General features: G+C 56.0%; 1 protein-coding gene and 1 pseudogene across 3 annotated transcripts; one reads left to right on the top strand and one right to left on the bottom strand.

Annotated features, from left to right (window-relative positions):
* Nucleotides 1-1,222: 1,222 nt before the first annotated feature.
* On the top strand, nt 1,223-1,835 carry LOC130840684 (NADH dehydrogenase [ubiquinone] 1 beta subcomplex subunit 5, mitochondrial-like; annotated as a pseudogene).
* Nucleotides 1,836-4,115: 2,280 nt separating this feature from the next.
* Nucleotides 4,116-24,929, bottom strand: CDC42EP4 (CDC42 effector protein 4). 3 transcript variants are annotated; one of them, XM_057716387.1, is made up of 2 exons: nt 24,781-24,929; nt 4,116-6,832 (listed from the first exon to the last, which is right to left on the bottom strand). In XM_057716387.1, the coding sequence occupies exon 2, from the start codon at nt 6,729-6,731 to the stop codon at nt 5,676-5,678; it is 1,056 nt and encodes a 351-aa protein (XP_057572370.1). In that variant the 5' UTR covers nt 6,732-6,832; nt 24,781-24,929; the 3' UTR covers nt 4,116-5,675. The 3 variants fall into 3 exon arrangements, with proteins under 3 accessions (XP_057572370.1, XP_057572372.1, XP_057572371.1); XM_057716389.1 differs by lacking the exon at nt 24,781-24,929 and adding an exon at nt 22,343-22,465; XM_057716388.1 differs by lacking the exon at nt 24,781-24,929 and adding an exon at nt 20,411-20,809.
* Between the last annotated feature and the right edge of the window lie 890 nt (nt 24,930-25,819).

The following is a 25,819-nucleotide window of genomic DNA, read 5'->3' as shown; positions in this document are numbered from 1 at the left end:
CTTAACTTAGGGTCTTCATGGTCCAGGGATACTTTGTGTGCAGGTCATCCTGTGCCAGGAAGGGTCCCTGCCTGAGTGTGGAGTCTGGGTATTTGGGAGGTTACTATGTGAAGGCCGAGATGAGCCAGGGAGGGGTGGGGGTGCCACACCCCCCAAAAAAAGCCAACCCTGCCCCCTTGACCTCCCCGACAACCACCACACGCCCGGTGCTGCCCCACACAGCCCACTGACTCAGCCCGTCCTTCGTCTGTCATACCACAGAGCCAAGCCTGCCCTGTCCGCCTCACATCGTCTGCTCTGCTCCACTCGCGAGACTTCAGCCAGTGCCGCCTTCTCCCGCCTCTGTCTTCCCATCTGTAAAATGGGTGGAGGTGGGAGGGGCACCAGATCCTAAAATGTGAAGATCCTAAGAACTCCCTTCTTGCAGGCATCCAGAACCCCCTTATTCCCTTTCTATTCCTGTGTCCACTTTCTTCTGGGAACATGGGGCAACCCTGGAGAAGAGGAGGGGGTGCTGGGGTGTGAGAATGGAGTCAAAGGGGACCCTACGGGCCCAGCCTGGACCCCAGCGGGAGCACGGGCCCGAGGCTGCGGACAGAGATAGAGGCCAGCCCTGAGTGACGTCAGGGAGGGCAGGGGTTACTCTGCTCAGCACACCTGGCACTACCTGTGGGGTCCTTTGGATGATGTAAAGCAGCAGTGGCTGCTGAAAGGGTTCTGGGCTGCCAGCGCCTCCCCTGGCAGCAAGCACACCCCCTTTCTCTTGTGCACACTCCGACCAGCCGGGCTGTCCGCTCAGCCTCTCTCTGCACTGCTCTGCCCAGCAGGCCGCTGGCCCCACCCGGTCATTCTGGGCCCCGAAGTGGACATCGTCAGATTGGGACAGTGGTTGCAAGGAAGGACTTTGGAGTCTGTGCCTGGGTCCATATCCACCTCCTCCACCTCCTAGCCCAGTGGCCCAGTGGCAGTCCTAACAGCTAGAACACAGCCCTTATCATGTGAACAGTGCAGAACGGATGTATGCAACAAATAAGAGCAGAGCCCCTCGAGGAGTTGGGGAGGCGGAGGGGAGACACTCCGGTGATGGCTGGACCAGGGCAGGACTCGTCCCAATGCATCAGCCCTGCCTGGGGCAGAAGGTTTTGGGGTCCCATCACATTTTTGGAAAATGTCAGCTGCAATCTGAATTAAATGACTAAATGAGCTCTTGCCCGTAGTAGCCATGGAGGCCATGAGCTTAGTGCAGCGGGCTTCGGTCTCTGCAGTAGCTGCTCTGTCCGGGCGCCGCCTTGGCGCTCGACTTGGATTCGGGGTCTTCCGCACCCGTTACTTTCCGAAAACTGTCGCTCCTGTGTGACACAGTGGAGACCATGGGAAAAGGCTATTTATCATCAAGCCTTCTGGGTTCTATGACAGACGTTTTTTGAAATTAATGAGATTCTACATTTTGTTGACTGGAATTCCAGTAGCAATTGGCATAACTCTGGTGAATGTATTCATTGGTGAAGCTGAGTTAGCAGAAATTCCAGAAGGCTATATTCCAGAACACTGGGAATATTTCAAGCATCCTATATCAAGATGGATTGCCCGAACTTTGTTTGATAGTCCTGAAAAGAATTATGAAAGAACAATGGCTGTCCTTCAAGTTGAAGCTGAGAAAGCTGAATTACGGCTAAAGGAGTTGGAAGTACGAGGTTTAATGCGTGCAAGAGGCGATGGTTCCTGGTATCATTATCCGACCATTGATAAGGCACTTATTGATCATTCTCCGAAAGCAGCTCCTGACAACTAATTTTTGCTTCCCGAAATACAAAGTATATTCTCTTTAGGCAAAAATAAATTACTAAATATCTGCTGTATTTTTTCTGTGTGATGAATAAAAGATCCTATTCATTGCGCTATTTCTAAACATTAGTTCAGGTCAAGACCTCTTTGTGTGTGATTTTGGGTTTTTTTCCAGCTTTATTGAGGTGTAATTCACAAAATTGTAAGATATTTAAAGTGTCTATCATGATGATTTGATAAGCTATACTTAGAAAGGCAGATTAAGGCTTTTGGTTTGGGGCTTTCAGCTTCCTCTTTTAAGAAGGTTGAAATATAATTTAAAAAAATTCAGAGAAATAGGAATTTGTGAACTCCTAAAGGTGTAGCTTTGAAAGATTAATGTTTTATTTGTCTGATAAATGGAAGTTAAAGGAGTCTGTGTAAATATCAGGAAATATGTGGTTTATATACATGCGAGTATTGTAGATACCTGGATTATTCAAGGGCAACTCAGAATTTTAAATCATACAAATATTGAACCAATTATATAAAACAGTAACACCTTAATAAACAATTTTTCAGTGAAAAAAAAAAAATTACTAAATGATTACCCAGAAAGGGTTCCAGGCTCTTGCTTTGAGTTGTCAGAGGTAGAAGGGGCCCTAGGCTTCTCAGGTAAACCTCAGAGACCAAAGGGGAGAGAGACAGGACCCCCCACCCCCAATCTCCCCTGCCCAGGGAAGCTCTGGTTCAGTCTGTTTGTATATCTCATGACAAACAGAATTTCCGGTAAAAAGTTGAAAACAACTGAGCTAGTGCCTAATTTTAAAGATGGAGAAACTAAAGCCGCCCAGAGAGGGGAAATAACTGGCCCAAGGCCACACAGCAAACCAAGGTCAGAGCTGACGGCCAAGTTCATGCTGCCTTGTTATCCCATACTAGTCTGGTGGGCCCACTGAGCCCCCAATCAGAAAGCATGCTCCCAAAGTGTGGGTCCAGCCAGGCCTCTCTGCAGGCCCCTGGGTCTTCCTAAACAGCTGGCGCTTTCCCATCAAGTCAAAATCCCATCAAGTCAAAAAGCAGGTCTGCAGCCTCAGGGTAGCTTGGCTGCTCCCAGACCCTCGAGAATCTGGGTGAGTGGATGTGGGGGGAGTGGGGGGATACACTCGGTCTGGGAGGCACAGCCGCCACTCAGGTACTGTCCCCACACCTGCCTGAGCCTTGCTGAACAGGGCATTCCTCGCTCCAATCCCCCTGGGGGCTGGGGACCCCATCGATGCCCCTGGGCCTGGATGTGTGCCCATCCCCCTCGCTCCCCCCACCGGGGGCCACCACCCCTCCTACTCATGACTCTATCTTAGCCACATCCCTCATTACCGCTAATGAGCCAGTCTAGGGACAGAGGGACCTGGGCGACATTTCATTATGCTTCTAACTGCTTCCCAGGGGGAGGATGAGTACTTGCCCAAATTTCTCCCGGGAGACGGGCAGGGTTTCCCGGAGCTCAGCCACGCGGGGGCCCCCAGGTGAAAAGGAGGGCACGCAAGGGGCTTCAGGGGCAGAGACAGACCCACCCAAGCTGACGTTCTCTCCTTAGAGACGTGTCCAGGCAGAGGGGACGGTGAGGGAGGAGCTGGACCAGAGGGTGGAGGGCTCACAGTGTCCCACCCCCAGCCTCACTTCCACAACTAGCGAAGCTTCGAGGTGCCTGTGAGTGTGGAGAGGGTTTCGAATCAGTGACGTTCTGACTCTGACACTTAGTGACTTTGAGAGGTGGCCATGTGGCCTCTGGAGAATGTCTCTTCTATAACAGGGGGCCACGCGGCTGAACGGAGACCACTCCCCCCATAAGCTGATTCTCCCGGTCAGAGGCTAACGGGCGGGAGAGGAGGAAGGGCGGCCCCTTTCGCGGCTGCAGCCCCACACAGGTCGGGCTCCTCCCTCGGTTCGGTAACAGCTTGGCCAACAGCACGGCGGTGACTGTGTCTGCAGCCCAGCCCTGTCAGCCCAGCACGGTTCCCAGTGAACAGATGAGAACGCGGCACAGAGCAGCTCAGTGACCAAGTGCCCGAGGGCCCCAGTGCTAAGTGGCAATTGGGACACCAAACCCCAGAGCCAAGGGCCTGCCCAGGCAGATGGGCACAGGAGGCCGTGTCCTTCCAGAAGCTGGAGAGCAGTGCAGGAGGTGCAGGCGCCAAAGACACAGAGACAGAAGCCACCTCAGGCCCCGGAGTGCCGTGGGCGCTCGGGCAGCCTCAGGACCTCCAATCTGCACCCTCCCCCCTCCCCTCCCCCCGGCACGCCACATCCTGAAATAACCCCTCTTCCCAAAAGCAGAGACACATACCAGGCATGCTGTAGGGCTTTTTATTTGAATGTTTCCTTGTTCTTTTAACATTTTAACGGAAAAAAAATATACAGTTTAGAACCTGGGACTGACTACTGTCTAGATGGGTTCCAAGGGCAGCTGGCGGGGCTGCACGACGGGCACCTGATTCAAGAGTGAAGCTAGTGTCTGAATCCGACCTGGGAGTCTAGGGCGGCCCCGCCCCCGCCCCGCCCCCGCCGCCGGCTGGAGCCCAGGGAGGTACTGTCCGTCCCCTCCTTCCATTGGCTACAAGGGCAGGGGGGAGGCGAGTCAGCCTGCTGCCCAGACAGAAAATCAGCATCCCCAAACCCTGGGGGCTCACACCCAAACTCCACTCAGCCCCCTTGGGCGGGGCTCTAAGGAATCTGAATTTCAGAAGGACGACAAATTCTTTAGCAGGAGTGTGTTCCAAGTATGGCACAGGGCACACTTACACTGGAAACTCATCCTTTGTATGCCTGAAATTCTAATTTCGCTCGGCATTCTGGTCTTTGTTTTGTTTTGTTGCTACATCTGGCAGCTCTACCCTCAGGACCGTTGACTCAGAAGTGGGGAAGGGGGTTCTGCTGGCAGAGGCCTGAGAAAGGGAGGGGACGTAGTCAGTCCAGAGGTGGGGGTGGGGGAGGGGGAGGGAACCCGTCAAAAGAGCGCTTTTATCCCCCATAGGAATGACATTTTTTAAAAAATAAGCATTTTCCAGAAATGTTCTACACTGGCTGCCTGCGGTTGTTAACAGCTAAGGGGGAGAGAGGGCGGAGGACAGACACGCACAGACCCCCCACCCCTTAGAGTTCTAAATAAAGCTCGGAAGCACTTAGTATAAAGGTTTTCTAAAAAGATTTGTTTTCCTTCTGGTAGTGGGTCTACAAACACCATTCCTGGTATTGCTCTAGAAAGATTTAAACACAACAAGAACAACCAACCCAGAGGGACTGGGCGAGGGCTGCAGCCTGTCCTAGTGTCATCCTGGAAGGGCCCCCTCTTGAAAATTCAAGATGCCCCGGGGCCTTCCTTCCGTTCTGCATCCTGTTCTCGTCCCCGGAAGGGGTCGCGTTTAGTGTACACACTCGGTCCGCCTTTCCTCCGAGGGGCTCCCGGTGCAGGAGCCAGGAACGGAGGAATCGAGCGGCCGGGACGTGTGACCTGTCACACGCATTTATTCACAACAGGGACGCCAGGAGAAAAGAGGCAGGTCAAGTGTCCTTAGCTCTGGCGCCCCTGGGCCACCCCTGGCTGCCCTGCTACTGCTGCACGTGGCAGGGACTCGGGTTGACGGCGGGCATCCTCTGGAGGCCAGGAGAGGAACGCGGATTCCTGCTGCGAGAACCCAGCCCCGTCCTACGAGCTCGAGCAGGGCAGGGTGTGCAAAAAAAGTCAGGCACCCGAGTCAGCCCCAAGTCCTCCGTGGGCCCCCAGGCTCGGCCAACGCCTTCATACATGAGGTCCAGGGTCTGTCTGTGGCCTGCCGCCAGGCTCTTGGCTGACCTCGTGCAGCTGGGGGCAGGGAGGAGACGAAGCCAAGAGCCCCCACCTCCAGCCCGCCTCACACTCGGATCTCGTCCTCCTCCTCCTCGTCCATGAAGGAGAACTCGGGGTCCGGCTGCCTCGGCAGAGTGGCCCGGGCCCGGTCTGGCCCCCGGAAGGCGGGACTGCGCTCCTCCAGGACCCCCGAGGTGCAGCTGGACAGGGAGCTGCTGTCCCGCGTGGTGTGGCTGCCCACACTGCGGGCCGAGCCGGGGCTGGGGGCTGCCGCCGCCCACCCCTCATCCTGCAGGGCGCGGGAGGGCAGCGGGGGCAGGTCCGGGCCCCCCTCACCTTCCTGCCTCGCCAGGGGAGGGGCCGCCGCCACCATCAGGGGAGCCTGGGTGGGGCTGCCTGCTCGGTCCTCATCACCATGGTAACCGCCATCCTCCTCCTCTGGTGCCCACTCCTCCTTGTCCATGATGCTCAGGACGTCGCCCAGCATGGAGGGCCCCAGGTCGATGTGGAAGGACATGATGGACTCGGCGTGCTTCAGCCCGAAGCTGGCCTTGGGCACCGCGGGCAGATCCGTCAGGTCCCCGAAGGCCTGCTCATCGAGGAGGGGGTCTGGGGAGAGGGGGGCAGTGGCCCCGTTCCTCCGAGGCACCGCATCCTCCGGGCCGCCCTCCCCGGTGGCCTTCTTCACAGGGCTGGACGACAGGCTCTTGGGCAGCTTGCTTGGGCCCTTCTCCGCGGCCTCCTTCTCGTTCAGCTGGGGCAGGGACATGGCGTTCTTGACGAAGAGGGCCGAGTCCCGCAGGGAGCCCAGCGTGTCCCTCTGCTCCCGGTCCCCCCGGGTCACCGACTGCGACCGCTTGCTGCCCCGGAACTTCCGGGACAGGAGGCTGCGTTTGGAGGAGGAGGAGGAGGAGGCCCGCTCGTCCACGGACTCGCCGTCCAGCTCCCCAGCCTTGCTGTTGAGGAAGGAGGTGTCCCCAAAGGCGTCCCCAGCCCGGCCCACGTGCATGGTGTGGCGGAAGTCGCCCAGCGGGGCGCTGATCATCTCGGCCGTGAGGTCCACCCGGGAGCGGCGCTTGGAGTGCACGGAGCTGGACACCAGCTGCTTGAGGATGGGCATCTTGCCGGGGGCGGGGGGGGGCCTCCCGAGACGGCAGGCGGACCTGGGGTCAGGTCTGGAGGCCAGCGGGTGGAGGGGGTGATGAGGAGGAGCTCATAGGGCTGCAAGAAGAGAACAGCAGGGAAAGGGTTAACCCGGCAGTCCGCACAGCACAAAAGCCCACCTGCCCAGGGCTCCTTATTTAAACCTCCCTCCCCTACCAACATGAAATGGTGTGAAATAAGCTGGCGAGCAGTTTCATAACCCTGCCCATTTCCTCACGCACAGGCTCCCGGGTTAGGCGAGCACTCTTTGGAGTTCAAGTAGCCGCAGACATGCTCTCCCTGAGACGTGAGGGGGAGAGCTGCTCTTTATCCCAAAGAACAGTGTCTCCCCCACCCTGCACTCGACCTTGCCCCCACTCCCCCAACCAGGATGCTGCTAGAGCGGGAGGTGCACAGGCAACTCCGGGAAGCAGACTAGAGACATGGCTTCGGTGAACAACCCGTCTGCAGACGCGCTTGTAAGTTCTTCCTGCTGTCTGACCTCAATCCCTACGAAGTCAGTGGACACCTCAACCTGAGTCACAGTCCTCAGAGGAGGGAGAGGAAGGGCCAGGCCCCAGGGAGACGCTGCCCGGCACCTCCAGGCGTGGGAGGCCCGCCTCCCTCTCTGAATCAGAATTAGGGTGGAGCCACCGGCACCCACAGAACCAGCTCCCCAACCCTCCAGCCCTTGCTGGGTGTCCCGAAGTGAGGACCCTGCCTGTGACATCTCTACCATGGGGCCCCGAGCTCTTTGCCCAGGATCCACCCTCCGCCTCTCAGACACCAAGACTGGGAAGCTCCCAGGTTCTTTGATTATTAGGGGTGCACAGGGAGGTGGAGACTAGACCCTAGAGGGCCGAGGCCCCCTGGGACCACAGACTCCCAGGTGATTCACGTGAACCAAAGAACATCAGCAGAGCCAGGAGAGCCTCTGAAAGCTCCTGGCAGCTACCACCCGCACAGCTCCTGGCAAGGGTCAAGTTGAAGCTGAAGCCAAACCAGCCCCAAATGCTAAACCCAGCAGCGCAGGGCTGGGCAGAGCAGGGAGAGGTGGGTGAGGGGTGGCCACCAGTCCTGCTAACAGCACAGCTCTCAACGGTCCCCTCATTCCAGGCCCATCCTTCCCATTGCCAAGGGCAACCCAGGAGGCCCCACCGGGTTTCTTCCTCACCCCTGACAATGCCCTCAGCTAGGCCACCGCCTCCCACCTGGCCCTGCTTCCCCTTCCCCCATCCTTCACCTTTTGGCTAAAACAAAACCTGCCCAGGACTCCCCAGTGCAGACCCCCGATCCGGCACCCAGTCCCCGCCTCCCTCCTTGCCGCTCCCCACCCCTGCGGTCTACTCCGGCCCTGAGCTCTAGCCCTAGACACGCGCAGCTCCCTCCCTACTGGAATACCTGCCTCCTGGCTCACTCAACATCCTCCAGGGCTCAGCGGAGCTGTCACTTTTTCTGGGAAACCTGCTTTAGCCCGGTGAGACATCCTGGCCACCTCCTCCCCAACCCGCATCCCTGTGGACGTCCCTGCTCCCAACAGGCGCTAGCTACATCATTCCACCACTGCCGGCTGGGCTGTCATCTGCCCACTGGACTGTGAGCTTCCGGAGGGTTCCAAGAGGCCTGTCACCACTGAATCCCATCCAGTAGCGCATGGCAGTTGTCTGCAAACACCTGTTGAAAGGCCAGCAGGTCCCTACCTCCCACCCCCACCCCCCAGCCCCTGGGTCGCTCCCTTTCTGCCTTCCCGAGTCCAAGGACTTCAGCCTACAGCCCGGCTCCAGGGCTCCAGCCTGACCTCTCTGTGCCCTCTCACCCCCCTCCCCACGCTCATCCCCAGCCCGATGGTTCCCCTCCAGCGTGTGCTCCCCCCACCCCCGGGCAGTCACAGCGCTGCTCACTCCAGCAAACAAAGTTCTCCAGGGCAGGCGCCAGGCACCAGGGCTCCCCTGCCACACAGGTGACCTGGGCTGCGCGCAGTCAGGTGAGGACTCCTCTGAAAGGCCTTGAGAGGACCCACTTCAGTCGGTCAGCGCCCCCTCCTCACTCTCCTCCTCCCCATCAAACCCTCAGGAAAGTTTGCTCCCCCTACCCCTGACCTGGCCCCTCGCGCCTGAGGTCTAACCTCTAAATAATCAGACATGGGGCAGCTAGACCAGGTTTTGGCAAGCGTTTTCCATAAAGGTCCAGCCAGCAAAGATTCTCAGCTTCATGACTGACATGGTCTTGGTTCCAGCTGCCCGACTCCATCTTTGCAGGGGTAGGAAAGCAGCAGTGGACCACATGGAAACGAATGGGCGTGGCTGTGTCCCAATAAAACTTTATTTATAAAAGCACGTGATGGGCCGGATTTGGGCCACAGTTTGCGGACCCCGATACTAGACACACGAAAAGTACTGGCCTCAGGGTCATCCCCTCCACACTGCTCCAGGACAGAGTCACCCTACGGGCCAGCCGTGGACTCTCAGGCCAACGTTGGGGAAAACTCTCTTTGGCTAAACAAGAGAAAAGGAGGATGGAGTGAGCCAGCCTCAGACGTGCTCAGCGTGGAAGGAAATCAAACCAGGTTTCCAAGTACTCTTGGTACTGGAGAATCCCTCGGGTTTCTGCTGCCACCAGGGCAGTGAGGCAAGAACAGAAAGGGTCCACGTCCTCAACCTGCCTGCGATGCCACTCCTGGCTCTGGTCACAGAATCCTGCGTTTTCAATGCAGCCCTTTCATTTTCTGGATGAGGACACAGGTTCACGGACGCAAAGTGACTTATCCAGGTTTATGGGCCGAAGGGCAGAGCTGGGCTAGGAGCTGGTCTCCCGGTTCCGTGCTCTTTCTGCTCCACGCCAGGTCTCTCGCTGGCCTTTGGTGGGTAGCATCTCTGCTCAGTGACCATCACCAGCTCCCTCCCCACTTCTGGCTGGGAGGGTCCAGAGAAAGGAGCCTGGCCGCTGCCTCAAGAAGGTCCCTGTGTTACCCTGGAGCAGATTCTGTCACTGCTGACACCTGGAGCCAGAGAACCCTCTGCTGCGGGGGCCGTCCCGCGCACTGCAAGAGGTGCTGCTGCATCCCCGGCCTCTACCGACCAAGTGCCAGCAGCATCCCTCCCCAAGCTGCGACAACCAACGTGTCTCCAGACACACCAGGTGTCCCCTGGGGGGCAAAACGGCCCTGGGTTGAGAACCCCCTGCCCTGGAGTGAGAGCCCATGTGTGAAAATAAGACACGTATTATTCACCAGGTAAAGAGAAAAACAAATTAAACAAAAAAACAAACCAAAAAACCCAAGACAAGACAAAAAAAAAAGAGAAGGAGGGAGGAAAGGGAGGGAACGCGAAGGATCAAGGATCAGAGTTGTGGGATCAGGGACAGGAGCCTCCCGAGTTGCATAAGGGTTTCAAAATAACGGCAGGAATCCCCAGACCCAGTAAGCAACGTCAGGCGCTGTGGTTTCCCTGGTCTTAAGTGCTTGTTAGAAAGAACAGAAAGGAAAACCGCAGGCCCAGCTGCCCAGGGCTCAGCAGAGATGGTGCAGACCCCTGTGGCCACCTGCAGGGACCAGGTACCATGGCCATGGTGGCGACAGGACAGGAGGGTCCCCACCATCCCATTAATCTCCTCCCCCCACATCTCCGAGGCTAGAGCCAGAGATCCGGGTAAGAGGGGCCGGCGGGGAAATCCCTAGGCGCCTGCACAGACCACCAGGACCGCACACAGCCTCACACCCCAGGAAGGTCAGCAGGTCTGGCCAGTGCTTATCTGGCATCTGTGATCTCGCCCTCTCGGGGTGGGAATGAGGCTTTGTAGCTTGTGAAAAACCAAACCATCTTCGATACCCAGCATGAAAAGGTCCCGAGTCCTGAGAGTTGGGGCCCAGATGGAGTCACCCATGGGTCCCCCTGCCCAGCAAGGAGGGGCTGCAGGCCTCAGCAGCCCTGGGGCCCTACAGCTGGAGCTCAGGCTGGACAGGCCAGGCTCCAGGGCTGGCAAGAGCTCACCCACTGGGTTTTTTAAATCCTTGGTTTCACGGCATCGTCATGACACTGTCACCCTGAGCTTTGAACACCGGGCAGTTTGGGGGGAGGAGGTGGATGTCAGAGTAAGTACAAGCAGGTGGTCTGGGCCAGCCCTGCGGGCAGTTCGGGGTGGGGGGTGGCCTGGGCGCCCACCAGGAAGAGGACTGTTCCAAAGGGAGCCGTGGCTTCAGGAGGGGGCGTTGCTAAGCCCTGTGACTCAGCTCCGAGGAAGTGGCTAAAATAGGCTGCCGGACACAGGGCAGGGCAACCGCTCCCCACAGTCCGCCCTGGGCGGGACACCCCACCCCCCCACGCCGGAAGCCACATCCCACTTTCCTGGTAGAGCAAAGGAAAACAGAGTAGCAACTCGCATCTCTCCCTGACCCCCCCGGCCTCTGCTGGAATCAGATGCCTCCTCCCTTGGCCCACTGACCACAGAACCTTCCTCTAAGGCAGGGGGGACGAGCCCTCCCTGCAAGGCCAGGTCCCTGGTTGGACTGACACTAACCACACCCTCCGCTCAGCTCTGCTCCCGGGAGGGAGAGGACCGCCCTGGCCTGGACCCTCACGCGCCCCTCCCTGGCGTGCCGTCCAGAGAGCAGGGCCCTCCCACCTCAGCCAGCCCAGTGGCTCCCAGGCAGGCCTCCCCCTGTGCAGCTGACCGGAGCTCCTCCCCCTGTGCAGCTGACCGGAGCTCCTCCCCCTGTGCAGCTGACCGGAGCTCCTCCCCCTGTGCAGCTGACCGGAGCCCAGCCCCATACGCGGAGTGCGCGTGCTTGGACGCCCACCGCCACGGCCCCTGGGCAGCTGCCCTCCCCACCCCCCTCCAGCATCTCCCCTCCTAAGCACCCAGCTCGTCCGATTCCAGCCCCAAGCAACGTGGTATTTCACACAGGATGCCCTCAGTCGTGGCCTGGACTTGATATAAGAGGCTTTGTTCACTTATTCTTTCCTTCTTGCGTTCATTCACTCATTCGCTGACTTACTGCACACCCACCAATTTTCCCATAACTCTTCTGGGTCCTGGAGACAGAGCAGTGACGTTAACAAGGTGGATAAGCCCAGCCTTCCCTGGCACACTCGTAGTGCGTGTGTGGCCGGGTGTGGAACGGGGCTGCAAACACACAACGGAAACAGTATCTTGTAGCCCTCAGGGTCGAGGGGGAAACAAGGGGGTGTGAGCGAGCATAGGTGCTATGGGCTGGGGGAGGCCCCTCTGAGACCTGAGTGGTGAGAAGGAATCAGGCAGGCCCAGAACGTCCCGGCAGAGGGGACAGCACGTGCAAAGGCCCTGAGGTGGGAACAGGCTTGCATTTGAGGAACGGAATGAAAACGCAGGGGCCGGGGGCCAGGTCACACAGGGCGCTCCCAGGGAGCGCAGGTCGGAGTCTGGATGGAGGTGCCGAAGGAAACCTCCCTAAGCAGGAAGCCATCCAAGCTGTGTTTGGAGGTTCCTGTGGAAGCTGGATTGGAGGCACGGAGGAGGGTTCGGGGCAGAGGATGGGGGCCAGGACTAGGGTGTGGTTAAGGAGATGGACAGAGGCGGGCACATCTGCCGCAGGTTTTGGAGGTGGAGACACCAGAGCTGAGGGCCCCGATGGGGAAGGTGAGGGTGGACAGACTCAGAGGGGAGCCTGAGCCCAGGAGCCCTCTGCCTGGCGTGCGGCTCACCTGAGAGGCCAGGACCTTTCCCTCAGGGCGCAACCGACATGCTGCTACCAGGAAGAACCTGACTTTGCCAAAATGGGGGCGGGGGGAGGGGGGAGCATTCTGCTACACAGCCTCTGGCAGTTGGAACAACAGGCTGCAGGGGACTGAGCAGGAAACGCAGTGCCAGGCGGCCACGATGCCCTGTGAGAGGTTAGGGGCTCCGGCTGCCGGCGCCAGAGAAAGATCTAGCGCCTTCTGGAAGGCTCCCAGCCTTATCCTGTGAAGATAAGGAGCTCCAGAGAAAGCGGAAGACTGTTTTATTCCAACAGCTGATGGGCCTCGGAGGGAACGGAGGAGAACTGTGGGTGCTTTGATGTGAGTTGTTACTCAGAACAGGAGGAACTGCAGTGGGGGCTGTGCGGTCACTTTAGCTGACTTTGGTATATTTGGAATCTTTTCGTTCCTTCACCAGTACTGCCACAAGCCCTCTCATATTTGAAAGTGTGCTGTTTGCATCAGGCCGGTAGGAAGAACCGTCTTAGAATAATCTGAGCCTGAATAGCTGAAGAGCCATAATTAAGAAAAAAAAAAAGGGGGGGGGGGCCCAGGAGGGAAACATGAAACATCACTCTTATCACTCCTGTACCACGTGTGCATCTGGGTCAACTATCGCCTTAAAATACCTGGGTGTGGAGCGACCACACTCTCAGAGATGGAGAGACTAAAGTAAGAGATTCGCCCCGGGTCATGGATGGAAGCCAAAGCTTTATTCCCACACCCGGGCTCCAGCCACTAAAACAGCCACGCAGGACCCAAGTGTGGGGGCCTCCACACACTGAAACAGGGAGCGTGTAATTTACACACACACGCGCGTATATTTTTAATAGGTTATATACATGCCTATTGTCAGTCTAGGCATCCGTGAATATGTGTTCGTTTTCCTTCTTTTAAAAAAAAGTCAACATATGACATAGAAGTTCTGGTGTTTTCCCACATCTCAGTGGATTTTTTTGCACACCCCAGGGGTGCTACAATACGGCACCCACAATGTCATGTGACCCCCACTGAGGCATCCACGATGCCTTCAACTTCAAAGATTCCCAAGACAGAGATGGAGGACACCCCAGAGATTATCCAACCCAGTGGCCTTGATTGGGCTATTGCGGCAGAGAAAAGTCTATGGAGCTGGTGAGGGGCCCAGGAAGCACTGGCCCTCAGGTCCCCTGTCTCTCAATCTCTAAAGGTCCTTTGCAGATAACATAGGGGTTGACTCACTGCCAGGCACCGGGTAGCCCTTCTTGTGTCTGTTACCATCTTGGAGGCATTGTGCTAGGGAAGCGGAGGGGAAGGACTTCCCTCCTACCAAACAGCAGGTACTAGATGCCACCAGGCAGAGAGGGAGGTATGAAACCAGGGCCCAAGAGCTGCTCAGTCAGTGATCCCAGGACAGGGTGGTCTTGCGGACTGGCAATTATGGCAGCTTTTTTGAACAATGGCTTTAAGTTGAGAATGATTTGGGAGTGCCCATGTGGGAAATCTACCCTATGGAACTATTTCAAAGCAGAAAGAGGTCCCTCACAAAGGTAGTCACTGTAACCTTCTTTATAATAGGAAGAGACTGGAAACAACCTGACACCCAACAATAAAATGGTTGTGAAAACTAGGAGCCATTAACTTAACAGATTATCCTGCAGGCACAAAAAGCAGGGTCTATGAAGACCACGTACAACATGGAAAACTGTTTATCAAACGACATCAAGTCGAAGGGAAAAAGGCAGAACTTAGACTTGTTTACACACAGTGATCACAACCTATAGACACATACGCATTTGAGAATAAAGGCAAAAGGGCAGGACAGAGAAATTAAGCAGTGATGTCAGGCTTGAGAGGAAAACGGGCTGTTCTTTTTTTTCAAGTTTCCTTTAATGGGGTAGTGCTGTTTGGATAATAATAATAGTAAAAATCCCAAAGCATTCAAAGGCTTAAGGAAAAATTTTAATTTCCAAACCAGCTTAAAATGATCAAGTTCTCAGGGTCCAGCAGCTGCAGCCCATACAAGGTGCTGAGTGGGGGCTGGGGGTGGGGGGCTCAGGGCACAGGCCCTCATAACAAAAAATCTCCCATTGAGGTCTGTTCTCTTTCTCTCACTCCCCCTAAATCTGCATCTCCCCCAGATGGCCAAGTTTATCGCATCCTTGTTTTATCTTTAAGTTGTCTGGGAGGAGAAAGTAGGCAATCTATTATAAAACCTGGTGGCAGGGGAAATAGGGAGCTTTAGACCCCCCAAAAGAACCAGCTGCCCAACAGCTGCTTGAGCTTTAACTGAGCAGAGGAGAAATCACCATCCCTACCCGCCCCCCTCCCCCGCCCCCAACCCGGAGATTGGCCAATTTCCAGTGACACTGAAGCCCTAAGCTGGAGGCCAGCCTCCCACACGGGCAACCCCCAGTGGTACCCAGGGCAGATGAAGGTTCTGGCTCTGCTGCTTCCACAGCCCCAGCTCAGCTCTCCGGATGGCTACAAAAGAGCAGGGGAAACGAGAGGGGAAGGGGTCACACAAGGACACCCCCTGCTCCAACCACTGGCTGACCACCAGTATTGCAGAAATAGCAGTGCTGTCAGCAGTTCTCACTTATTGGGCGCCTGCTGAATGCCAGGCACTGTGCGGCGACATCGTTAAATGTATGCCCCCGACCCTGCAAGGAGGGTGTCCCCATTGCCCCTATTGTACGGAAAAGAGAAACTGAGGCTCCGGTGGAGTGAATGCCTTCGTTCACTCTCCCAGCTGCCAAATGGTGGCGTGATCCCGTCTCCGGCAGGCCTGGGAGCACAAGCTTTTCTCTATGAGGTGATGCCCCCCTGGCTTATTCAGGTGTCCGCAACTGAGAACAGGCACGTGGTGGGAGGGATGGGGGAAGGGTGGGGTTAGGGGGGCTGTTCATCTAAGATAAGACCAAGACTCACTTGACTGACTCCCTCATCAGAGACCTGCTCCCAGTGATGGTTCAAATGGGCTCCTCCTCCTGTGAGATCTCATCCCTGCTTCCCGCTCTGAGAACCCTCCCAATGTTCTGGCTCCCCGGGAGGTGAGAGTGGGGAGCACCCCCCTGAAACAGAAGCCAGCTTAGTTTAGAGTGGACCCAGCACGAAGCCCCGCTTCAAGTGCTTCTCATGCCTGTCCTGCTCCAATCTCCACCTTGTGTTTCTTGGTGGTGCCAGTTGCCAAGAAGGAAGACCAGATCCCACCGCTCCTGAAACCGACAAGGCTGGGTGCTTGCTCCACTCTCCCCGCCTGCCAGCCAATCTAGACCTTGGGCTCACTGGCCCAAGGGAGCCACTGCCCAGCCACACTTGGGCAGATCCCATTTTCTGGAGATAACCATACTCTGCCTGGTAGCTTCTTCCTGGAAGGAAGGGCAAGTGAACAAAGCCCCAGTTTCACTACATGCTTTCCGCAGCAGCAAGGAGCTGATGTCCACTCTCCAGGCATCCCTGCTGGGGGTGGGGGTAGGAGAGGAGTATTACCGGGGAGGGGGATGAACTCACTGCAGGTAATCAAGACACTGGGCTCCTGCCAGAGCTGGGCTCACAGGGTGAAGCACAGAACTTGAGGATGTCCACTCTCTGTTGCCTCTCTGGGGTTATCGAATAATATATGCCCTACACTGTCCAATATGGCAGCCCCCAGCCCGAGGTGACCATGGGGCACTTGAAATGTGCACCCAAAAAGGAGGACTTGAAATGTCTAAGTTGACATGCGCTAAAGGGTAAACATACACTGGACTTCAAAGACAGACTTAAAGAGAATGCAAAATAGTTCATTTTTAACACTGATCACGTTAAAATGATAATATCTGGAACATACTAAAGAAAATGTTCATTTCACCTGTCTTTTTTATGTATCTATTCAATGTATCTATTCAAACTGTAAATTATATAAAGGACTTGTGTGCTACTTCTCTGGCGTAGTGCTGATTTAGACATGTTCCCTCTTTTTTAACACAAGCAGCACTTTCCATTGCAGAGGGATGAATACAGCCAACCATTGTTCACGTTTGAGTGAAAATAGTTACATGTTCATAAATAATGCTACATTATTTTAGATTGTCCTACTAGCCTCAATTTTACATCCAGCGGGCCACTGATGAATGCTAAGTTGTTTCAGTTTTGTTCAAACGCTGTAACAAATAGCCTTCCAGCTAAGTCTGCTGGAGTCCTTATTTCTGGAGGATACATACGCATAAGCAAGTAAAATAACTTTTGTTTCTCCTTCTTAACTTGTTCTCCAGGTCTTACCAAGTTACAGTCTCACCAACATAGAATAACGTCCAATATCAGGCATAATTGGGTCCTTAGTTGTACTGAAAACAACAAAACCACAATCACTACCAACATCACAAACGTACAATTTGCATTTCTTCTATTACTAAAGAGGGTGAGCGTTTACAAAATGTTATTGGCACCTGTATCTTTTCCCTTGTGAACTGCTTGTTGAAGACCTGCCCATTTGGGGGAGGTTTTTTGGTTTTTTTTCCCCACCTTTTCCAATGGATTTGTACGACTTTAAATATTAAGGCTCTTAAAAATGTTGACTATATTTTGCAAATATTTCTGCATATATATCATAGGCCCATTTACAATGTGGTGGTTTTGTTGTTTTATTTTTCCATAGAGTGCTTATTAGTTTTACATGGTCAAATCTGTTTTACAATTTCTGGCTTTAATACCATGAAGCAAAAACCTTCCCCTCCAAAGTTTTATGAAAATATCCACTTCTTCTGAAACTACTAGGTACAGTAGTAATGAAAAACTACTCATGGAGAAAAATACTAAAAGGAAATACAAAGATGTCTGTAGCTTATAAAATTATGGGTCATTTAAAGTAGGTAAGAAATTAGAATATAACAGTAAAGTTAGTTACTGATTCTGTATAAAACTGCTATAAAATATGAGTGAAGAAGCAAATGCTACCTTTGTCAGATATACATAGATACCTCCCACGGTTTCTCCAGACTTCCCTTTCTGCTTAATGATCTCTGTTTATTCCTAGACCAGGTCTATACTGTCAACTCTGTAAAATATGTTTTAAGTATCTAGCAGAATAATACCCCTACTATAACTTTTCTCTGAAAATGTCTTGGCTTTTCTAATACAGTTAGTCTTCCAGATGGACTTTTAGAAACATTTTACTAAGTTCCAAAAGAAATCCTGATGGAATTACATTGGGATTGAAAGCAAACAAATTAATTTGGGGAGATTGACTTTATCACAACATCATGTCTTCATATCCATTTATTCAAGTCTTATAGACATTCTCCATTAAATTTTGTGGCTTTTCTTCCTACAAGCCTTACACACATCCTGTCACGTTTATTCTGAGTTATTTTGTGGTCTCTCCTGGCGAAAGGGTTTTGCACCCTGTCCCTTTTATGTAGCTATATCTTCTGACTGGTTGTAGCTGGTATATGGGAAAGCTACAATTTCAAAATTTATATCTATTTAATGGCCACCCTACTAAGCTTACACACCCTAATCAACCGTGTGATTAAATCTTTGGGGCTTTGCAAGTAGAGCAGCCCAGCATCTGCAACTAATAATATTTCTGCCTCCTCCGGTTCCTCATTCTTATCTTGTTACATCTGCTACAATTGCCAACATAATGTTGAACACTACTACTGAGAATGGAGAGCTCTGTTCCTGGCATTTACAGTGCTGTTCTAAACCTAAGCCATCTAACACGGTAGCCACTAATCATATCAGGTGCTCGACTGCTTGAAATGTTTCTAGTGATACCAAGGAACTGAATTTCTTATTTTCTTTCATTTTAATTATTTTATATGAAAATGTGATGCTTGATTCAGTTATCGGAAAACAAGTATGTTTAAAACACCCTGAGTGTGTGAATCTACTTTTTCAATTGTAAGTTTAAGGAAATCCAAATTCTGATTATTTATGAAATTTAGCATCCAAATTGAAATGTGCTATAGGTGTAAAATACACCCTGGATTTTGAAGATCTTTTATGAAAAGATAATGTAAAATAGCGCAGTAATATTTTTTATGATTACATGGTGAAATGACAGTATTTTGGATACACTGGCTTAAACGTGTTAAAACTGATTTCACCAGTCTGTAGTTTTTAAAACGTGGTTACTGGAAAACTTAAAAGTTCTTTATGTGCCTGGCAATATATTCCTGTTGATGGTGCTGTTCTAGGGGTATTCCCGTTCATCATGATACTCACCATAGGATTCACACAGATATTCTCAACCATCTCAGAGATTTACAGTTCTCACAGTTTTAGGAAAATGATACCAGTCACTTGGGCTGAGTTGTGAGAAAACACACTGTAGCTTGGATAATTAATTTACCCTGTGATGGCTGGAAACTATAGAAGATGTCCAGTCTAGCTTAAAGAGTGGGAAATGATATCTTAGACTCTACCATGGACCTCAGGTGGTTATGCCCTCCCTAGACCGCGGGTCACAGAGGAAGTATGACAAAAGGAGTGAACGTCATTGAGCCTTTAATCTGTACTAAGCCAGCTACTTTATTCTAATCAAACTGTCTTTTTAAGGGCAAGTAATAACTCTGTGCTGGGCATGTGAAAGACCTTGTCACATGCACTCTTCCTAACAATCCCATGGAGATAGCATCATCATCCCCATGTCGCAGATAAGAAAACTGAGGCTTAAGAGTCAAATGCTTTACCCAAGTCACAGCTGCTAAAGACAGAGCTGTCGAAGTCTGCCTGATTCTGAACCCTGGGCTTTTCCCACTTTACAGTAAGGTGAATCAGGGGAGTGTTATAAGCATTGCTGGGGCGCTGGACTCTGAGACCCGATGAAAGTTATGGATGTGTGAACACCCACGGGACAAACACTTCTGGATAGAATTTCAGGTTAAAATATCCTGAGTCCAGGCTCCCCCACACTCGGGGGGAAGTACAGATAGAAGCTGGGGAACATAGACCAGAGCCACTCCGACCTGACCCCGGGAAGTCCATCCTGTTGGGAACCCCTGCTCCTCCCCATTCTCTCCACTCCGCTCCGCCATCTTTGTCCCTGCAGCCACCTCCCTCTTCATCCCAGAACCCTGTGCTTCGGGCCAGAGGAAGGAAAGCAGCAGGAGGGATGGCAGTGAAGGCTCTGGATGGGGAGGGAGAAAGCCCCCCTCACTACTCAGGAGTTACAACAGCTTGGGAGGGAAAGAAGTGAGCCATGACCTGGGAGTGACAGGAAGCGACAGCTCTGGAGCCAAGACGCGAGGAGCCAGCGGCTCAAGGGCATTCGGCAACTTTGCTTGTTTACAGGTCTCTTCCTGGAGACGTGTGAGTGAGTGAGTGTGTGTGTGTGTGTTTCCCTGGCCACCCAGCTCCCATCACAGAGGGAAGAGGCTGGAGAGGGGAAGGGGTGCCTGGTGGGGGCCCCATGGCTCCTCCCTCCCGCCCGGGGCCTCAGAAGGAAACCGCTGGGTTTGAAATCAGATCGCCCTGACCTTGTTTGGTTTCACTTCTCTTCTCCCGAGAGCAGAGTGCTCAGCTGAGGAGTCGGGAGTCAAAGGACACCCCTGGGTCTCCAGAGGGAGCCGGGTGCATCTGGTCTTGCTCTGGGGCAGGCTGGTGAATTTCCACTTTGACCCTGCTGGATGAAGCGTGCAGCCGGGGGACCCCGGAGCCAGACCCCCTGGTTATGCTCTGGCTCGGCCACACTGGACAAGTTACTTGTGCCTCGGTTTCCTCATTAGTTTTCAAAGCAACTGATAACAGCACGTGCTTCCTAGCACTAACCACTGTGAGGATTAAATAAGCCAACACAGGTAAAGCCCTTACACAAGGATGCGTAAGGGGTGAGCACTCTTATGTGTCTGCCGTGAAAATGATGCCACAACTATTCTTTCTCAGCAGGTGCCCTATGTCTACACCTTGAAAGGTAGAAGAATCCCAGTATCCCCAGTGACACTGGCCACTGTCACTCCCCAAGTTCAAAGAGGACCCATACCTTCCGTGTCACCTGAGGACACCTAATCCAAAAGGCTCCCAGGCTTTCCACGTCCTTGAGGGTCCCAGGATGAACTATTGCAGGGCAGAGGGGTGTCCTCTGGGCTTCCAAAGCCCAGCTAGATTGTGGTCCAGACCAGTAGTGGGATCAAGCAGCCCCGAGACTTGGTCTCTTTTCCCATCTGCCTTCCCTTCTCTCTTCTTTACCTTTTAACCTTTTACGGATATAGGAGGAAGAGCCTGGAATTTCTTAGACAGGACTTCAGCTCTTTCCGATTTCAGTTCAATACGGTGGATGAGGTGGAGGTGGGAAAAGAGAAAGCCCCCCCATTCCTCCCTAGGATGTAGGTTAGTGAACTTAGGAATTTGGGGGACCAGCTACTAGCAACAAATAATGCACAAAATCTCAACATGACCAACTCCCAATAAAATACAGCCTGGTCCTCGGACCTAACCTGATTCTCATTAGCGGTGTCCACAAATTTACTGCCAGCCCTAAGGAGGTTCTTCTGTGCCCTCTCTGGCTCTCTGCTCCCACCATTTGATTGAGACAAACTCCAAGGGTGGGGGAACACGGGAGCTCCTTTTGATGCCTCAGGGCCAAGGGCAACATTCTGAGGAATGGAGAAGGGTTGCAGGGAGTGGAAACCTGAGTGTGGAGAGGAAGGAGGGGCAGGGAACAGACACTGGAACACAGAGCCTGGCTTCACGGTCATACTGGGGAGATCCGAAGCTGGGGTCTGCAGACCAAGTTCAGTTACCCGGAGAACTGCCTGCATGCAGGTCTAAGAACCCAGAGACTCTCCCAGGGAGGCTGGAGGCTGCCCTGACTGACAGCATCTGCCACTCCGATGGCCAGGGCAGAAGACCGTGGTCTGAGTGGCCCTGGCTGAGCAAGAGACACTGTCTCTGAATACAGCCCCAGGGATCTTTCTTGCCCTGGCACTGTGGCTTTTCAGATACCCTCAGGCCCTGGGATGAAGGAATGAGGGGGAAATGCCAGCGTTTCTTGTGGGCTGGGTAACCCCAAACTGTGCTCACCTGACCCGAAAGGGAGACCCTTTCACAGCTCGGAAGGCCGAGTGGAGACCACCAGTGCCCCTGTTCCTGGAAAAGGAGGGCTCTGGATGTCGTGCTGCCACCCTGGCCTGGAGCCCTGAGCTGCAAGCTGGCAGTGCCTGGAGGAGACTCAGATGTACTACTGGAAAGAAGCCTGAGTCTCCTTGTATTTTAAGCTAGAGCTTCAGGGACACAGTGAGAGGGAATGCGGGATGCTCATGGCTCAACTTCCTTCACAACACCCTGCGCGCAAAGAAAGAGGCGCGTCCAGTCATGTACACGAGTGCCTCCCAGCACCGAAGTGCTGGCCTTCAGGACACTCTGCCAGCTGGGCCTGGCGCTTGGTTCCCTTTCCCAGGGTTGAGGAAAAGCCTCCAGTACATAGGTCAGAAGACCAAGGCCCCGGCCATTGCTCAACCCCGCTCCCTCCGCCCCCAAGCCTTATCTCTGGCATCAGCCCAGATCCTGTTCCTCCCAAGGACAGACTGGTCCCTCCCCCCCACAGGGACAAGATCCTCTGAGCCTGTGGAGGCTGCAGCCACAGGAGGCTGGAGGCTGGCTGTTCCGGCCTCTGAGCCCTCCACTCCCACCTTCCAAAATCAGAAGAGTGGGGGCAGGGAAGGGCGCAGAGAAGGGGGCGAGAGAGGGACAGCCAATTGCAAACACCTTGCCAGCCACACCTGGGCACAGGCTGTCCTGGCCACAGAAATCAATCAACCACTCCAAAGGTGGAGGTGGTTAGGATCCCTGAACCAGCGCCAACGCCAGGCCCTGCTGGGAAAGCTCCCGATGCGTACAGAAGGGTCTAAGATCCCTCTCCCAGGTCAACATCTGCCCGTCCCCCATGGCCCCACTCTGTAGACTAGACTCTCACGTGCTCCCGGCTCCCCGCTCCCCAGTCCTGTGAGGGCTGGACTGTCCGGTTCCACGAGAAAGCAGGACAGAAGTGGGTTGGGTGCGGCCGAACGTTGGATGGGAAGGAGCACCGGTGAGTGGGCGGGAGTAAGAGAGAAATGAGAGGGAAGTGGAAGAGGAGGTTAAGAAAGAGAAAGGTGGAAATCCCAGAAAAAAATGGGAGGAATGCTCAAAGTCAAGGCCTGAGCTAGGGAGCATCGCAGGACCACGTGGTCATCAGTGAGCAGGGGCTCCCGGAACTCGGGGAGATGGCAGAGGGGCTGAGACCCCAAACCAGCGACTCATTTCGTCACCCCGACCCCCTCCCGGTCCCCGCAGGGGTCACTGGGATCCCTGGGAAGACCAGGAGAACTCGCTCGGCTATCTCACAAAGTTCACTGAACCCCCGTTTGTGGGAAGGAGCAGCTGTCCCCAAGGAGCGGGGGGCAAAGTCCAAGTTCAGAGGAGATAAACCACACTGATCGGTCAGTCACATGGGCAGCTCACGCAGGGCGGCTGATAAAAGCTGGAACCCACAGGCACCCCCAGACTCACACAGGGTCCTAGCTCCCCCGCCCCCCTCCAAGGATGGAGCCTTCCAAGTCACCAGCGGCTGCCCCTTTACTGCCTCGGGAGCCCTGAGGCCACCTAGAGGTCCGGCCGAGCCCAGCCCCCCCGCCAGCAAACTCCCCGTTTCTGGGGGAAATCCACAGCTCGGCTTCCCCCTTCCTTTGTGCCCTGTTCTTTGTTCTCTTCAAATTCAGTCCATCCTGCCGGTGGTCCCCTCCTCCACCCCGGCCTCAGAAAGGGGGCGGAGTGGGTGGGGAGTTATTAGAAACCCAGACTGCGCAAAGAAGTTGCATCGCTGGAGGCCCTCCTGTAACCGGGCCCCTCATTGTTTACGCGGGCTGGACGGGGAGAGCTTGCTCTGGTCCAGATGGCCGCTGGGGGTAAGGATGAGGGAGATGCCCCCAACGCCCCCCGCCCCCCAGCACCGAAACCCCCCTGGAGAGGAGCAGGGGGCTGCACACAGCGCAGGGACCCTTGCCCCGCTCAACTGCTCAGATAGAGGGGCAAAGAAGAGGCTCGGGGGGCGCAGCCCAGGGCCGTGGGAGCCTGTCAGATGGCAAGGGGCGGCGACCAGAAAAGAAAAAGCAGTGTATTTCCCCTCCATTCTCCCGGGGAGAAAACGAAAACTTCCAAAACGCAGGCTGCGGCGTCTCGTGGGGAAACGAGGAATCTGGTTTGAGTTAGCAGAGCACCCCTCCCCCAGTTACACAGACACACACACACGCACACGCGCGCGCGCTCACACGCCCCGGCTCGGGCTCCGTCCCCCCACACCCCCCAGGAAGCGCGCCCCGGCCCGCGCCCCGATTCCCGCCCAGCCCCCCCGGCGGCGGCGGGGACACTCACCGGCGGGCGCAGCGGCCCGCAGGGCAGCGGCCGGGGCCGGCGGGGCAGTGTGGGGCCCCCGGCCGCGGGCGCTCCAGGGAGGGGGCGGGGCTAGAGACGGCCGAGCGCAGTTCCACCGCCCCAAGCGCGCGAGTAAATCCTTAACCAACCGCTCCCGGCCCGCGGCCAGGCCCCCCAGCGCTCCGCCGGGTCCCGCGCGTGGCCCCCTCCCGCGCTGGGAGGAGGCCCCACCCCGCCGATCGGCGCCTCGGCCTCCCCCCCCCCACCATCCTCCCAGCCTCCGCCTGCGGGTCCCCCGAGGCGGCGGGCGCGCGGGGCGGGGGAGGGAGGGAGGGAGGGGGGGCGGACAGTGTCTGTTCCCTCGGCCGGTCCCTTTCCGGGCAGCCCCTTCGGCCCTCTTCTCCCCGGCCCGGTGACATTGGGCGGCGTGTGCTGCGGCGCGTGTACGAGAGCGAGTGTCCACGCCTCTGCCACTACCCGCGAATAATCCGATTCTTCTTATGCATGGAGTACTCTGTTCACACACGCCCCCCTCGGGGAGACCCGGGGCCGCGCGCCGCCGAGGGTCGTGCTCCCGCCGCCAGCCACACACACCCGGGCAAAGGGGTGGGCCGTTAAAAGCCGGGTCCCCCATCTCCCCCCCACCCTCGTCCCCACCCCCAGCAGCGCCCGGGGCCAGGTCTGGGGAGAGGAAATGGACTGGGAGCGGGATCTCGCCGGGTTCTCGGCCACCGCCTCCTCCCCAGCCCCGCTCTGCTCGGACACAGGGTGCGTGGCCCCGGGCCCCCGGGCCGCCCCGCACGCGCCGGGACCGCAGCCCTGCCACCCGGGGGCGGGAGTGGGGGGCCCTGCCCCGCCCCGCTCCCCTCCCCACCGCCCCCATCGCGGCTTTTTCCACCCCCTCCGCCCCCAAGGGGGGCTCGAGGTCCCCACACCGAGCGCACCCAGGCCCCGCAGGGCGCCGGTGGCTGTCGCGGCCAGAAGCGGGTGCCCGTCGCCTACCTGGGTCCCCAGAGACGCGAGCGCCGGGCCGGCGCGGCTGCGCGCTCCGCTTGGTGGGCTCCGCGAGGCGCCGGGGCTGGCGGCCCATGTCCGCGCGGCGTCGCTTTGCCTCTGGCTCTCGGGCTCTCGGGGCCGGGAGCCGCGCGGACACTCCCCGTGCAGGCTCCGCCCGCGCCCTCCCTCCCGCGCCCTCCGCGCTGATGTCACCGCGCCGCCGCAGCCAATGGCGATCGGGAACCTCGGCCCGGCCGCTCGGCCTCCGCGGTTCAAATCCGAAAGCCCGAGATTCAGGGAGCTTCTTGTGGGGCCATGGGGGTCCCCGGGCGCCCCCGCCTGACTGCGCTCCGGCCCTGCCCCCGGCAACCCTGGGGCCACGGCGTCAGGGGCGCCACCCCCCCCCCGCCCTGGGCGCCTGGCACGCGGCCCTCCCGAGGCTCTTCCCCATTCCGAGCGGAGACCGGACACCCCTAACCCCCGCCCCCTGCGGCGTTTCCGCTCCCTCCCTCCCCGACCCAGGTCCGGGGAGATGGAAGCCCCCAGGGCCGGCGCCCTCGGGGTCATGGGTTCCATCCCAGACTCTTCCTGGAAACGAGAGCGGGGAGGAGCCGGCCCCCGAGGCCAGGCCCGAAGTGGCTGTGAGAAGGGTCTGGGCCGGGTGACCTGTCTCTGATTGCCCTGCTCTTCCCACGTCTGTGTCCCTTGCCCCCTGAGGAACCGTGAGACCCAGTTCTGCTCCAAGTGAACCGCAAGGGCGATGCATTCCTGAGACCCGCGGCCCGAATCCTCTGAGAATCTCTTTGGAGGAATAGCTTCCGTTTGTCACTGAGCGTTACTAATAAAACGCCCCAGGAGAATGGACACAGCTCAAAGTGAAAGCTCCCTAGCTGCCAGCCACGCCCTCGCCTGGGTTTTTAATTTTAAAGGAAGGGGGTCAGGGTGTCAGAGGCTGCAGACTCCCTCCAGCTGACATGACCTCCGATGGGACCGCTCAGTGGGTCCCTTTGGGCTGATACCTTCCCTGACAGGGTTCCCAGTAGAC

This window comes from Hippopotamus amphibius, chromosome 17 (genome assembly GCF_030028045.1).
Source record: "Hippopotamus amphibius kiboko isolate mHipAmp2 chromosome 17, mHipAmp2.hap2, whole genome shotgun sequence".
Lineage (NCBI taxonomy): Eukaryota > Metazoa > Chordata > Mammalia > Artiodactyla > Hippopotamidae > Hippopotamus > Hippopotamus amphibius.
The sequence above is the reverse complement of the archived record's forward strand: the minus strand, read 5'-3'. Positions and strand labels throughout refer to the sequence as shown.

What these genes read in the sequence shown, in the direction of transcription:
- CDC42EP4 (XM_057716387.1), bottom strand. Translation starts at nt 6,731, where the DNA reads ATGCCCATCCTCAAGCAGCTGGTGTCCAGCTCCGTGCACTCCAAGCGC.